The 15,134-nt window shown below is 42.0% G+C and overlaps 1 protein-coding gene across 2 annotated transcripts; it reads left to right on the top strand.

The window, feature by feature from the left end:
- Nucleotides 1–10,650: 10,650 nt before the first annotated feature.
- Nucleotides 10,651–14,632, top strand: LOC135544039 (GTPase IMAP family member 9-like). Of its 2 annotated transcripts, none has more exons than XM_064971391.1 (2): nucleotides 10,651–10,738; nucleotides 12,079–14,632. In XM_064971391.1, exon 2 carries the CDS (start codon nucleotides 12,108–12,110, stop codon nucleotides 12,807–12,809), a length of 702 nt encoding a protein of 233 aa, XP_064827463.1. In that variant the 5' UTR covers nucleotides 10,651–10,738; nucleotides 12,079–12,107; the 3' UTR covers nucleotides 12,810–14,632. The 2 variants fall into 2 exon arrangements, with proteins under 2 accessions (XP_064827463.1, XP_064827464.1); XM_064971392.1 differs by having other exon boundaries at nucleotides 10,671–10,734.
- Nucleotides 14,633–15,134: the final 502 nt, after the last annotated feature.

Below are 15,134 nucleotides of genomic sequence, written 5' to 3'. Positions count from 1 at the left end.
CATACGCAGAAACACTTCATTGGGTCCTCTCACACTGAACTGTACATGTGCAGGCTGTCAAATCAAAGGTTCCATTGTAGTGGTGCATGAATGAACGGCTAATCATATTGCTCAAATACAAATAGCACAACTTATCTTTGTGTCTTCAATGACAGTTGTGGCAGATCAAGGTACACAGGTGCACCTTGTGCTGGGGAAAATAAAAGGCCACTCTGAAATCTGCAGTTTTGTCACACAACACGATGTCACAGATGTCTGAAGTTGAGGGAGCGTGCAATTGGCATGATGACTGCAGGAATGTCCACCAGAGCTGTGCCACTGAATTAAATGTTAATTTCTCTACCATAAGCCGCCTCCAACGTCGTTTTCAAGAATTTGGCAGTACTTCCAACCGGCCTCACAACCGCAGACCACGTGTATGGTGTTGTGTGGGCGAGCGATTTGCTGATGTCAACATTGTGAACAGAGTGCCCAAAGGTTGCGGTGTGGTTATGGTATGGGCAGGCATAAGCTACAAACAATGAATACAATTGCATTTTATCGATGGCAATTTGAATACACAGAGATATCGTGACGAGATCCAAAGGCCCATTGCTTGCCATTCATCCACTGCCATCACCTCATGTTTCAGCATGTTAATACACTGTCATAAGGATCTGTATAGAATTCCTGGAATGTCTCAGTTCTTCCATGGTCTGCATTACTCACCAGACATGTCACCCATTGAGCATGTTTGGGACACTCTGGATCGATGTGTACGACAGCTTGTTCCAGTTCACGTCAATATCCAGCAACTCCTGAAGAGGAGTGGGACAACATTCCACAGCCCACAATCAACAGCCTGATCAACTCTATGCGAAAGAGATGTCGCGCTGCATGAGGCAAATATTGGTCATAGTGACTGGTTTTCTGATCCATTTTTTGGAGTACGACTTAATTTCACACTGCTCTACAAAAGTAAAAGGCAAAATCATATACAGTTGAAGTCGAAAGTTTACATACACTTAGGTTGGAGTCATTTCAAACATGTTTTTCAACCACTCCACAAATTTCTTTTAAAAAAAACTTTCGTTTTGGTAAGTCGGTTAGGACATTTGTGCATGACACAAGTCATTTTTCCAACAATTATTTACAGACAGATTATTTCACTTATAATTCACTATTTCACAATTCCAGTGGGTCAGAAGTTTACATACACTGTCACACCCTGACCATAGTTTGCTTTGTATGTTTCTATGTTTTGTTTGGTCAGGGTGTGATCTTAGTGGGCATTCTATGTTGGATGTCTAGCTTGTCTGTTTCTGTGTTTGGCCTGATATGGTTCTCAATCAGAGGCAGGTGTTAGTCATTGTCTCTGATTGGGAACCATATTTAGGTAGCCTGTTTTGTCATTTTGGGTTGTGGGTGATTGTCTATGTTAGTTGCTTGTGTCAGCACAGTTCTCGTTATAGCTTCACGGTTATAAGTTTGTTTTTGTATAGTTTGTATTCAGTGTTTTCTTTTATTAAATCATCATGAACACATACCACGCCGCATTTTGGTTCACTCCTTACCACGATCGTGACATACACTAAGTTGGCTGTGCCTTTAAACAGCTTGGAAAATTCCAGAAAATTATGTCATGGCTTTAGAAGCTTCTGATAGGCTAATTGACATCATTTGAGTCAATTGGATATGAACCTGTGGATGCATTTCAAGGCCTACCTTCAAACTCAGTGCCTCTTTGCTTGACATCATGGGAAAATCAAAAGAAATCAGCCAAGACCTCAGAAAAAAATTGTAGACCTTCATTTACATTTACATTTAAGTCATTTGGCAGACGCTCTTATCCAGAGCGACTTACAAATTGGTGAATTCACCTTATGACATCCAGTGGAACAGCCACTTTACAATAGTGCATCTAAATCATTTAAGGGGGGGGAGAAGGATTACTTTATCCTATCCTAGGTATTCCTTAAAGAGGTGGGGTTTCAGGGGTCTCCGGAAGGTGGTGATTGACTCCGCTGTCCTGGCGTCGTGAGGGAGTTTGTTCCACCATTGGGGGGCCAGAGCAGCGAACAGTTTTGACTGGGCTGAGCGGGAACTGTACTTCCTCAGTGGTAGGGAGGCGAGCAGGCCAGAGGTGGATGAACGCAGTGCCCTTGTTTGGGTGTAGGGCCTGATCAGAGCCTGGAGGTACTGCGGTGCCGTTCCCCTCACAGCTCCGTAGGCAAGCACCATGGTCTTGTAGCGGATGCGAGCTTCAACTGGAAGCCAGTGGAGAGAGCGGAGGAGCGGGGTGACGTGAGAGAACTTGGGAAGGTTGAACACCAGACGGGCTGCGGCATTCTGGATGAGTTGTAGGGGTTTAATGGCACAGGCAGGGAGCCCAGCCAACAGCGAGTTGCAGTAATCCAGACGGGAGATGACAAGTGCCTGGATTAGGACCTGTGCCGCTTCCTGTGTGAGGCAGGGTCGTACTCTGCGGATGTTGTAGAGCATGAACCTACAGGAACGGGCCACCGCCTTGATGTTAGTTGAGAACGACAGGGTGTTGTCCAGGATCACGCCAAGGTTCTTAGCGCTCTGGGAGGAGGACACAATGGAGTTGTCAACCGTGATGGCGAGATCATGGAACGGGCAGTCCTTCCCCGGGAGGAAGAGCAGCTCCGTCTTGCCGAGGTTCAGCTTGAGGTGGTGATCCGTCATCCACACTGATATGTCTGCCAGACATGCAGAGATGCGATTCGCCACCTGGTCATCAGAAGGGGGAAAGGAGAAGATTAATTGTGTGTCGTCTGCATAGCAATGATAGGAGAGACCATGTGAGGTTATGACAGAGCCAAGTGACTTGGTGTATAGCGAGAATAGGAGAGGGCCTAGAACAGAGCCCTGGGGGACACCAGTGGTGAGAGCGCGTGGCGAGGAGACAGATTCTCGCCACGCCACCTGGTAGGAGCGACCTGTCAGGTAGGACGCAATCCAAGCGTGGGCCGCGCCGGAGATGCCCAACTCGGAGAGGGTGGAGAGGAGGATCTGATGGTTCACAGTATCGAAGGCAGCCGATAGGTCTAGAAGGATGAGAGCAGAGGAGAGAGAGTTAGCTTTAGCAGTGCGGAGCGCCTCCGTGATACAGAGAAGAGCAGTCTCAGTTGAATGACTAGTCTTGAAACCTGACTGATTTGGATCAAGAAGGTCATTCTGAGAGAGATAGCGGGAGAGCTGGCCAAGGACGGCACGTTCAAGAGTTTTGGAGAGAAAAGAAAGAAGGGATACTGGTCTGTAGTTGTTGACATCGGAGGGATCGAGTGTAGGTTTTTTCAGAAGGGGTGCAACTCTCGCTCTCTTGAAGACGGAAGGGACGTAGCCAGCGGTCAGGGATGAGTTGATGAGCGAGGTGAGGTAAGGAGAAGGTCTCCGGAAATGGTCTGGAGAAGAGAGGAGGGGATAGGGTCAAGCGGGCAGGTTGTTGGGCGGCCGGCCGTCACAAGAAGCGAGATTTCATCTGGAGAGAGAGGGGAGAAAGAGGTCAGAGCACAGGGTAGGGCAGTGTGAGCAGAACCAGCGGTGTCGTTTGACTTAGCAAACGAGGATCGGATGTCGTCGACCTTCTTTTCAAAATGGTTGACGAAGTCATCTGCAGAGAGGGAGGAGGGGGGGGGATTCAGGAGGGAGGAGAAGGTGGCAAAGAGCTTCCTAGGGTTAGAGGCAGATGCTTGGAATTTAGAGTGGTAGAAAGTGACTTTAGCAGCAGAGAGCAGAGACAGAGGAGGAAAATGTAGAGAGGAGGGAGTGAAAGGATGCCAGGTCCGCAGGGAGGCGAGTTTTCCTCCATTTCCGCTCGGCTGCCCGGAGCCCTGTTCTGTGAGCTCGCAATGAGTCGCCGAGCCACGGAGCGGGAGGGGAGGACCGAGCCGGCCTGGAGGATAGGGGACATAGAGAGTCAAAGGATGCAGAAAGGGAAGAGAGGAGGGTTGAGGAGGCAGAATCAGGAGATAGGTTGGAGAAGGTTTGAGCAGAGGGAAGAGATGATAGGATGGAAGAGGAGAGAGTAGCGGGGGAGAGAGCGCGAAGGTTGGGACGGCGCGATACCATCCGAGTAGGGGCAGTGTGGGAAGTGTTGGATGAGAGCGAGAGGGAAAAGGATACAAGGTAGTGGTCGGAGACTTGGAGGGGAGTTGCAATGAGGTTAGTGGAAGAACAGCATCTAGTAAAGATGAGGTCAAGCGTATTGCCTGCCTTGTGAGTAGGGGGGGAAGGTGAGAGGGTGAGGTCAAAAGAGGAGAGGAGTGGAAAGAAGGAGGCAGAGAGGAATGAGTCAAAGGTAGACGTGGGGAGGTTAAAGTCGCCCAGGACTGTGAGAGGTGAGCCGTCCTCAGGAAAGGAGCTTATCAAGGCATCAAGCTCATTGATGAACTCTCCGAGGGAACCTGGAGGGCGATAAATGATAAGGAAGTTAAGCTTGAAAGGGCTGGCAACTGTGACAGCATGGAATTCAAAGGAGGCGATAGACAGATGGGTAAGGGGAGAAAGAGAGAATGACCACTTGGGAGAGATGAGGATCCCGGTGCCACCACCCCGCTGACCAGAAGCTTCACAAGTCTGGTTAATCCTTGGGAGCAATTTCCAAACGCCTGAAGGGACCACGTTCATCTGTACAAAGAATAGTACGCAAGTATAAACACCATGGGACCATGCAGCCGTCACACCGTTCAGGAAGGAGACGCGTTCTGTATCCTAGAGATGAACGTACTTTGGTGCGAAAAGTGCAAATCAATTCCAGAACAACAGCAAAGAACATGAAGAAAGACCCTGTGAAGATTCTGGAAGAAACAGGTACAAAAGAATCTAAATCCACAGTAAAACAAGTCCTTGTGGGGTGCACTTCACAAAACAGATGGCATCATGAGGAATTGAAAATTATGTGGATATATTGAAGCAACATCTCCAGACATTAGTGAGAAATTTAAAGCTTGATCGCAAATGGGTCTTCCAAATGGACAATGACCCCAAGCATACTTCCAAAGTTGTGGCAAAATGGCTTAAGGACAACAAAGTCAAGGTATTGGAGTGGCCATCACAAAGCCCTGACCTCAATCCTAGAAAATGTGTGGACAGAACTTAACAAGTGTGTGCGAGCAAGGATGCCTACAAACCTGACTCAGTTACACCAGCTCTTTCATGAGGAATGGGCCAAAATTCACTCAACTTATTGACTTATTGTGGGAAGCTTGTGGAAGGCTACCCGAAACGTTTGACCCAAGTTAAACTATTTAAAAGCAATGCTACCAAATACTAATTGAGTGTATGTAAACTTCCCGACCCACTGGGAATGTGATGAAAGAAATAAAAGCTGAAATAAATAATTCTCTACTATTATTCTGACATTTCACATTCTTAAAATAAAGTGGTGATCCTAACTGACCTAAGACAGGGAATTGTTACAAGGATTAAATGTCAGGATGTGAAAAACTGAGTTCAAATGTCTTTGTCTTCTCTTCGGTAAACTTCCGATTTCAACTGTATGTAGGAGTATGCAAATTAATCCTTCCTCCATGAAGGATTATTATATCATTTGTATTCACAATTTTTAAGTATCGATATAACAAATGTCTATGACTGATGTAAAAAATAATATTAATTATATATATATATATATATATATATATATATATATATATATATATATATATATATATATATATATATATATATATATATATATAAAAAATCTATGTATGTACAGTACCAGTCAAACGTTTGGACACATCTACACATTGTAGAATAATAGTGAAGTCATCAAAACTATGAAATAACACATATGGAAGCATGGAGTAACCAAAAAAAATGTTAAACAATTCAAAATATACGTTATACTTGAGATTCTTCAGATTCCACCCTTTGCTTTGATGACATTTTGTACACTCTTGGCATTCTCTCTACCAGCTTCATGAGGAATGCTTTTCCAATAGTCTTGAAGATCCCACATATGCTGAAAACTTGTTGGCTGTTTTTCCTTCACTCTGTGGTCAAACTCATCCCAAACCATCTCAATTGGGTTGAGGTCAGGTGATTGTGGAGGCCAGGTCATCTGATGCAGCACTCCATCACTCTCCTTCTTGGTCAAATAGCCCTTACACAGCCTGTAGGTGTGTTTTGTGTCATTGTCCTGTTGAAAAAACAAATGATAGTCCCACTAAACGCAAACCAGATGGGATGGTGTATCACTGCAGAATGCTGTGGTAGCCATGCTGGTTAAGTGTGCCTTGAATTCTATGTAGAAAAACCCTGGAATGAGTATGTGTACTCCTACTCGTGCAGGACGTTTTGCATACTCCTACATACAGTTGAAATCGGAAGTTTACCGAAGAGAAGACAAAGACCTTTGACTGGTTCTGTATGTTAAAACAGCTTTCCATAATTGAATCCTATGGGGAATTATTTATACACTGCTCAAAAAAATAAAGGGAACACTTAAACAACACAATGTAACTCCAAGTCAATCACACTTCTGTGAAATCAAACTGTCCACTTAGGAAGCAACACTGGTTGACAATACATTTCACATGCTGTTGTGCAAATGGAATAGACAACAGGTGGAAATTATAGGCAATTAGCAAGACACCCTCAATAAAGGAGTGGTTCTGCAGGTGGTGACCACAGACCACTTCTCAGTTCCTATGCTTCCTGGCTGATGTTTTGGTCACTTTTGAATGCTGGCGGTGCTTTCACTCTAGTGGTAGCATGAGACAGAGTCGACAACCCACACAAGTGGCTCAGGTAGTGCAGCTCATCCAGGATGGCACATCAATGCGAGCTGTGGCAAGAAGGTTTGCTGTGTCTGTCAGCGTAGTGTCCAGAGCATGGAGGCGCTACCAGGAGACAGGCCACTACATCGGGAGACGTGGAGGAGGCCGTAGGAGGGCAACAACTCAGCAGGACCGCTACCTCCGCCTTTGTGCAAGGAGGAGCAGGAGGAGCACTGCCAGAGCCCTGCAAAATGACCTCCAGCAGGCCACAAATGTGCATGTGTCTGCTCAAACGGTCAGAAACAGACTCCATGAGGGTGGTAGGAGGGCCCGACGTCCACAGGTGGAGGTTGTGCTTACAGCCCAACACCGTGCAGGATGTTTGGCATTTTCCAGAGAACACCAAGATTGGCAAATTCGCCACTGGGCACCCTGTGCTCGTCACAGATGAAAGCAGGTTCACACTGAGCACATGTGACAGACGTGACAGATTCTGGAGACGCCGTGGAGAACATTCTGCTGCCTGCAACATCCTCCAGCATGACTGGTTTGGCGGTGGGTCAGTCATGGTGTGGGGTGGCATTTCTTTGGGGGGGGCGCACAGCCCTCCATGTGCTCGCCAGAGGTAGCCTGACTGCCATTAGGTACTGAGATGAGATCCTCAGACCCCTTGTGAGACCATATGCTGGTGCGGTTGGCCCTGGTTTCCTCTTAATGCAAGACAATGCTAGACCTCATGTGGCTGGAGTGTGTCAGCAGTTCCTGCAAGAGGAAGGCATCGATGCTATGGACTGGCCGTCCGTTCCCCAGACCTGAATCCAATTGAGCACATCTGGTACATCATGTCTCGCCCCATCCACCAACGCCACGTTGCACCACAGACTGTCCAGAGGTTGGTGGATGCTTTAGTCCAGGTCTGGGAGGAGATCCCTCAGGAGACCATCCGCCACCTCATCAGGAGCATGCCCAGGCGTTGTAGGGAGGTCATACAGGCACGTGGAGGCCACACACACTACTGAGCCTCATTTTGACTGGTTTTAAGGACATTACATCAAAGTTGTATCAGCCTGTAGTGCGGTTTTCCACTTTAATTTTGAGTGTGACTCCAAATCCAGACCTCCATGGGTTGATAAATTTGATTTCCATTGATAATTTTTGTGTGATTTTGTTGTCAGCACATTCAACTATGTAAAGAAAAAAGTATTTAATAAGAATATTTCATTCATTCAGATCTAGGATGTGTTATTTTAGTGTTCCCTTTATTTTTTTGAGCAGTGTATCAAAAATGTAATTATCGATATCAAAAATTTGAATTATAGAAATTGATATTTACATTTTTTATATAACAATTATGTTATATTTGATATAAAAAATACAATTATTGATATAAAAAATTATATTAATATATTTCAAAATGGCTTTCCAATTCTGGATTAATTTTCATATATTTATCATAATTAACACTGAGCACCAATCAACTTCAACTGACAAAATTTTCCATCGAATAATATCACTTGCAGTTGGCAGAATCCATTAACGTACTTCTCTACAAATCATTTACAGATTGTGAGTGTGAGATCAAATTAAATCAAATTTATTTATATAGCCCTTCGTACATCAGCTGATATCTCAAAGTGCTGTACAGAAACCCAGCCTAAAACCCCAAACAGCAAGCAATGCAGGTGTAGAAGCACAGTGGCTAGGAAAAACTCCCTAGAAAGGCCAAACCTAGGAAGAAACCTAGAGAGGAACAATGCAGCTAAAGTTTTATTCTCAAAATCAATTATTACATTTGCTTATCTAATAACATCACAAACCACTTTTTCCATTACTGAACATGGCTTGTAGCTGCGGGGCCTTTCAACTGGCATATGGGGGAGTGGAACAGCACCACAAAACCAACCAGTGGACATAAATATATTACACCTGTAGTGATAAGACTTACCATAGAGAATGAATAGAAAAAGTTAAGGAAAGTTAAGCCATACCTGGATTGTGTTACATTTGCCCATTATTCTTTTAAAAATCTTCAAGCTCTGTCAAATTGGTTGTTGGTCATTGCTACACAACCATTTTCAGGTCTCGCCATAGATTTTCAAGTAGTTTTAAGTCAAAACTGTAACTCGGTCACTCAAAAACATTCACTGTCTTCTTGATTTGCAACTCCAGAGTAGATTTGGCCTTGTGTTGTTAGGTTATTTTCCTGCTGAAAGGTGAATTAATCTCCCAGTGTCTGGTGGAAAGCAGACTGAACCAGGTTTTCCTCTAGGATTTTGCCTGTGCTTAGTTCCATTACGTTTCTTTTTTATTCTGAAAAACTCCTTAAACTCCTTAGGTACAAGCATACCCATAACATGCTTCAGCCACCAATACAGTGCATTCGGAAAGCATTCAGAGCCCTTAACTTTTTCCATATTTGTTACATTACTAGAGTATGTGAGTGGAGTTGAGCAGTTGGTTATCCTGTTCATCGCTCATCGAGTCCGCTCAATGTCCTTTTCTACCACTCCGCTAAAAAATAATTCTCTCCATTCATTAAAATCACAATTTAACCAATACCATCTATTTTTGTGGACCAACCAATTTGCTTTTTAAGTATTGAAACCAAACCATATGGATTTGAATGAAAAGTATTTGAATAAACATGAAAAGGTGAATGTTGGAAACAAACAATTTCATATTAAACAGCATATAAACACTCTAAATAGGTCAGGAGCTAGACCGGGAGCCTAAAAGGGAGCAAAAATTAATTATTATTTATTTTAAGTCTATAGCCTACAAAGAAATACATTGTGAAGCATTTGCAAGTGTGATGCAATAGGCTGGTAGGGATATAAAGCGCACAGCATTTAAAAAGCATTGTATTGTATCAAATCATTATAATTTATAAATTGTGCATATAGCTGTGACTTACTTAGAATTAAATACAAATTCAACTTCTTATTAGTGCCTTTAAAATCATTTTTAGAAACACGAGTTTGGCCAGTCTGTGGCTTCAGGCTCCTGCGATGCTGCTACTCTGTTTATTATCTATACATAGTCACTTTAACTCTACCTACATGTACATATTACCTCAACTAACATCTGCTAAACATGTGTATGTGACCAATACAATTTGATTTTGACTTCAAAACACTGAACGGTATCAATGAGTCGTATGTACAGAGGAGAGAACAAGGTGACAGGTGTCTTTTATACAGTTAACGAGTTCAAACAGGTGCAGTTAATACAGGTAATGAGTAGAGAACAGGAGGGCTTCTTAAAGAATAACTAACAGGTCTGTGAGAGCAGGAATTCTTACTGGTTGGTAGGTGATCAAATACGTATTGCATGCAATACAATGCTAATTAATTACTTAAAAATCATACAATGTGATTTTCTGGATTTTTGTTTTAGTTTCCGTCTCTCACAGTTAAAGTGTACCTATAATAAAAATTACAGACCTCTACATGCTTTGTAAGTAGGGAAAACCTGCAAAATCGGCAGTGCATCAAATACTTGTTCTCCCCACTGTACATGTAGTTATTACCAAGCATGAGTTCCCCACATTGTAGCCTGTACATTTAATATATTCCCTGATCTTGAATTCTACCTCAAAATGTTGAAAATTAGACTCCCCCCTAGCTGATCATTATCTGCAGCCGGCTAAGATTGTAGTGAACATTTCAAACAATACTTTTCGAATTGGCCCTGAATTGGCTGGCCGGGAGAGCTCATTGTCAACAAGGGCAGAGCACATGCATTTTAAAGGTAATTTAGGCTTGAGCCAAAATCTTCCGCATTTGTGTAATGGAAATTGCATTTTAAAAAGTGCAGACAGTAGCCTATAGCCTACAGTGTGTTTGCCCACAATGCGCCTTAGATTGTTTACTGGCCTCAGCAGGCTACGTTTATGAATGATTTGCCTATAGGCCTGGGAGTGGTTTCAGTGACAGATAAAATAAGAACACTCAAGGCTTAAAGTCAAACTGTTGCTGCCGTTGAAGATACATAGCCTAACACGAAAGTAGGTAAGTTGTTATTTATTTGAATGATTAATGATTAATGTAAATTAGAAGACTAGATTATCAGTAGCCTAGTACGGTCTACAGTAGATTTCACTTTCAATTCACGTTAGTAGAGAAGTTATTTCCTTAAGTCCACCAACAGCAGTTAGGGACCATCAACATAGTGACAAATCAAATTTTTCAAATTTCAATAGCTCTTTAACCATTACTCCTAAAACGTTCAAAACTGGTTCTAGCTAACCTGAGAGCATAGACACATATTGCACAATCTTTTTTTGTCGATTTACATCTCACACTATTTTTTTTTTTTTTTTTTACATTTGAATTTCAATAGATCCTTGGTCATGTGACCTACTGACCTCAAACAAGGTTCAGAATGTCCACTGACTACCCTTCTATATTGCACACCCTTTAGTTTGTGTGTGTCCTTTTTCATTTCACACGATTTTACATAAATTTCGTAATCTTTAGAATTTCAATAGCTCCTTGGTCACATGACCTACTGACCTCAAACAAGTTTCAGAATGTACAGTCAGTCGGCCTACACACTGCACACCCTTTAGTTTGTCTATTTTCTATTTTCCTTGTTTGAGTCCAGTGGGTCACATGACCAAAGAGCTATTGAAATTCAAATGTAAAACAAGTTTGTATTTTGTTTATGCTTACTAGCTAATTCAACAAGGATTACAAAATGCTGCTCACATTTCTTCCAGTTTATTGGCTTTAGAAAGCGAATGAATGTCCAAATCTTGAAAATAATAACTGTGCAATGTTGTGTGCAATGTTTCCAACATCATGACACTTATTTGGAGTCTGTGGCTCAAGTGGTTTGAAAGCTATTGAGGTTTGAAAGCTCGAATATCTGTTGATATATACTTGAGGAAGATTGATTGAATATTGAATTAATCAGATGTTCTTTTGTGTTAAAAATAGTCATATTCAAATACACTACCCATTTAGTGATGACAGGAAGCATTTGAAGCATAAAATGCGGTGATAGACCCCTCTAGACTTATGGTTAAAGCTATACAATCTGGGATAACAACGTCGACTAATTACCCCCCCCCCCCCCCATTTATAAGTGGTATTCTTCAAGAATTAATGCAAATTAAGAATTGAAATTACTCTTGAACAGCTTCCAAAATCCTAGATTGAAGCTTTAATAAGTTGACTTGCGTACAAGAGCTCCTGAGTTTGTACAAATCCCACCTGAACTCACCATAAAGATTTAAACACCAGACTTAAATCATTATTCAGTGCACCAATAACTGCCTGTATAGGGGATGAGATGGTAGTCATTGTACAGTATCAGTTTATCAAATGTGATGTATTTCTCTATACAGATTCAACAGTTTCAAGGAGCTCCTCCATCATGAATCGCCCAGAGAGAAGGATTGTTCTGCTTGGAAAAACCGGTACTGGGAAGAGTGCATCAGGAAACACCATCCTTGGTGGGACGAGTTTCCATTCTGAACTGAACTGGTCCTCTGTAACACATAAAACAGAAAGGAAACAGGCAGCAGTAGATGGGAGGGATGTCAGTGTGGTTGACACTCCAGGACTGTTTGACACAAAGCTTACTGCTGACGAATTTGCAAAGGAGATTGGTACGAGCATTTATGAGTCTAGCCCAGGGCCTCATGCCTTCCTCATAGTTTTGCGAGTGAATGACAGGTTCACAGAGCAGGAAAAACAAGCTATTGAAACTCTAGAGAGTGTGTTTGGGTCAGGACTGGCAAAGCACTCCATCATCCTCTTCACCCATGGAGATGCTTTAGAGGGTAAAGGTATAGAGAAGCTGATTGGTGGGAACAGAGACCTCAGTAGAGTGGTAGAGCAGTGTGGGGGGAGGTACCATGTCCTCAACAATAAAGCCATAGGAAACAGAGTTCAGGTCACAGAGCTGATAGCGAAGATAGACAGAATGGTGGAGGAGATTGGAGGAATCTGCTTCACCAATGAGATATTTGCGGATGTAAAGGGATTGGATTTGACTGATTTTTTAAAGAAACACTGGAAATATCTTGCTTTGTCCGCACTGCTACTTGTAATGAAATATAATAAAAAAATGTAGTACAACCTCAATACTGATAACGCTTTTAACGCAGCAAGTATATTCAAAACCGTTTTTTGTGCATTAATTTTGTTTGGAGACATCTTTCACCACATAACAATTTATCCAAAATATAGGTTTACTGTAAAATACCATGAGAACATTGATTTAATCACCAAAACACAACATAATGGAATCTTCTCAATTTAGGTTTTTTAAACAGCCTGTTAATACAATAGCAATAAATGCAAGATACGTGTTTATAAATTGCCTTTTGAATGTAATATGCTAGATCCTGTAGTTCCGGCCTGTTAAATATCAAACAGAAATTATACAAAATATTTTGTTTGGGGAAGTGAAAATTGCATGAATATTTTTTGTTGTTAAATCTACTTTTGAAGACTTATTTTTTCTTCTGCATTGCTCTTTATCACTGTTTTTATAACTCTTTTCCTTCAATTTAATCATAGTATTGTTTTGATTTGATCTGTTTTATCATACACTGAACAAAAATATAATCATATATATGTGTTGGTTCCATGTTTCATAAGCTGAAATAACAGAATCCAGATATTTTCCACACGTACAAAAAGCGTATTTCTCTTAAAATTTGTGAACAGATTTGATTATGTCCCTTTTAGTGAGCATTTCTCTTTTACCAAGATAATCCATCCACCTGACAGGTGTGGCATATCAACTAGCTGATTAAACAGCATGATCATTACACAGGTGCACCTTGTGCTGGGGACAATAAAAAGACACTGAAATGTGCAGTTTTGTCACACAATGCCAAAGATTTCTCAACTTTTGAGGGACTGCCCAATTGGCATGCTGACTGCAGGAGAATGTAATGTTCATTTCTCTGCCATAAGCCACCTCCAACACTGTTTTAAAGAATTTGGCAGTATGCCTAAGTGGCCTGACAACTGTTTGCTGATGTCAACGTTATGAACAGAGCGCCCCATGATGGTGGTGGGATTATAGTAGGGGCAGGCATACGCTATGGACAACGAACTCAATTGCATTTTATTGATTGCAATGTTAATGCACAGAGATACCATGACAAAATCCTGAAGCCCATTGTCATGCCATTCATCCGCCACCATCACCTCATGTTGCAGCATGATAATGCTCGGCCCCATGTTGCAAGGATCTGTACACAATTCCTGGAAGCGGAAAATGCCCCAGTTCTTCCATGGGCTGTCTACTCACCAGACATGTCACCCATTGAGCATGTATGGGATGCTCTGGATTGACATGTACGACAACGTGTTCCAGTTCTTGCCAATATCAACAATCTGATCATTTATCACTCCAGTGCTAATCTGCAAGGTTGTAATTATTCGCCTACCTCCTCATGCCTTTTGCACACAATGTATATAGACTCGCCTTTTTTGTACTGTGTTATTGACTTGTTAATTGTTTACTCCATGTGTAACTCTGTGTTGTCTGCTCACACTGCTAAGCTTTATCTTGGCCAGGTCGCAGTTGCAAATGAGAACTTGTTCTCAACTAGCCTACCTGGTTAAATAAAGGTGAAATAAAATAAAATAAAATGTGTTAGCAACTTCACACAGCCATTAAAGAGGAGTGGGACAAGATTCCACTGGCCACAATCAACAACCTGATCAACTCTATGTGAAGAAGATGTGACGTGCAGCATGAGGCAAATGGTCACACCAGATACTGGCTGGTTATCTGATCCACACCCCTACCTTTCTGTGTCCAACAGAAATATATCTTTATAACATATTTTTATTACCAGACACGTGAAATCCATACATTAGCATCCAATTTATTTATTCAAATCGTTGAAATTTTTGCATGTTTTTTTTATATTTTTGTTCAGTATATATTTAATTATTCATATTTCTATTCAAGTTTATAAACTGAAAGAAACTTGGATTACGTCAATGTAACTTCACATGCTTTCTAACATCAAAAAATGCTTGGCTGAGTTTATTTGATAAATAAACTAAGATTTCTTATGTAAAACGTTTTCTTCGGCTCCGGTTAGCTTAGGTAACGACTAACTGAAGAAGAGATGGGAGGTCCTCACTTCAGGTGAGGGCGTGACTGATGGTCCTGAGAAGTGCACAACTGAAACTTCAGTGGACCTTTAGCTGCCAGACTAGAACACAAACAAGAAGAACGTTCAACCAGACTAGAACACAAACAAGAACTTGCAGCCAGACTAGAACACAAACAAGGAGAACGTTCAGCCAGACTACAACAAAAACAAGAAGAACATGCAGCCAGACTGGAACAAAAAAAATGCAGCCAGACTAGAAGACAAACAAGAAGAACGTTCAGCCAGACTAGAACACAAACAAGGAGAACGTTCAG

This window comes from Oncorhynchus masou, chromosome 8, assembly GCF_036934945.1.
Source record: "Oncorhynchus masou masou isolate Uvic2021 chromosome 8, UVic_Omas_1.1, whole genome shotgun sequence".
Classification (NCBI taxonomy): domain Eukaryota; kingdom Metazoa; phylum Chordata; class Actinopteri; order Salmoniformes; family Salmonidae; genus Oncorhynchus; species Oncorhynchus masou.
Note: the sequence above shows the minus strand (reverse complement) of the source record. Positions and strands in the feature narration are given on the sequence as shown.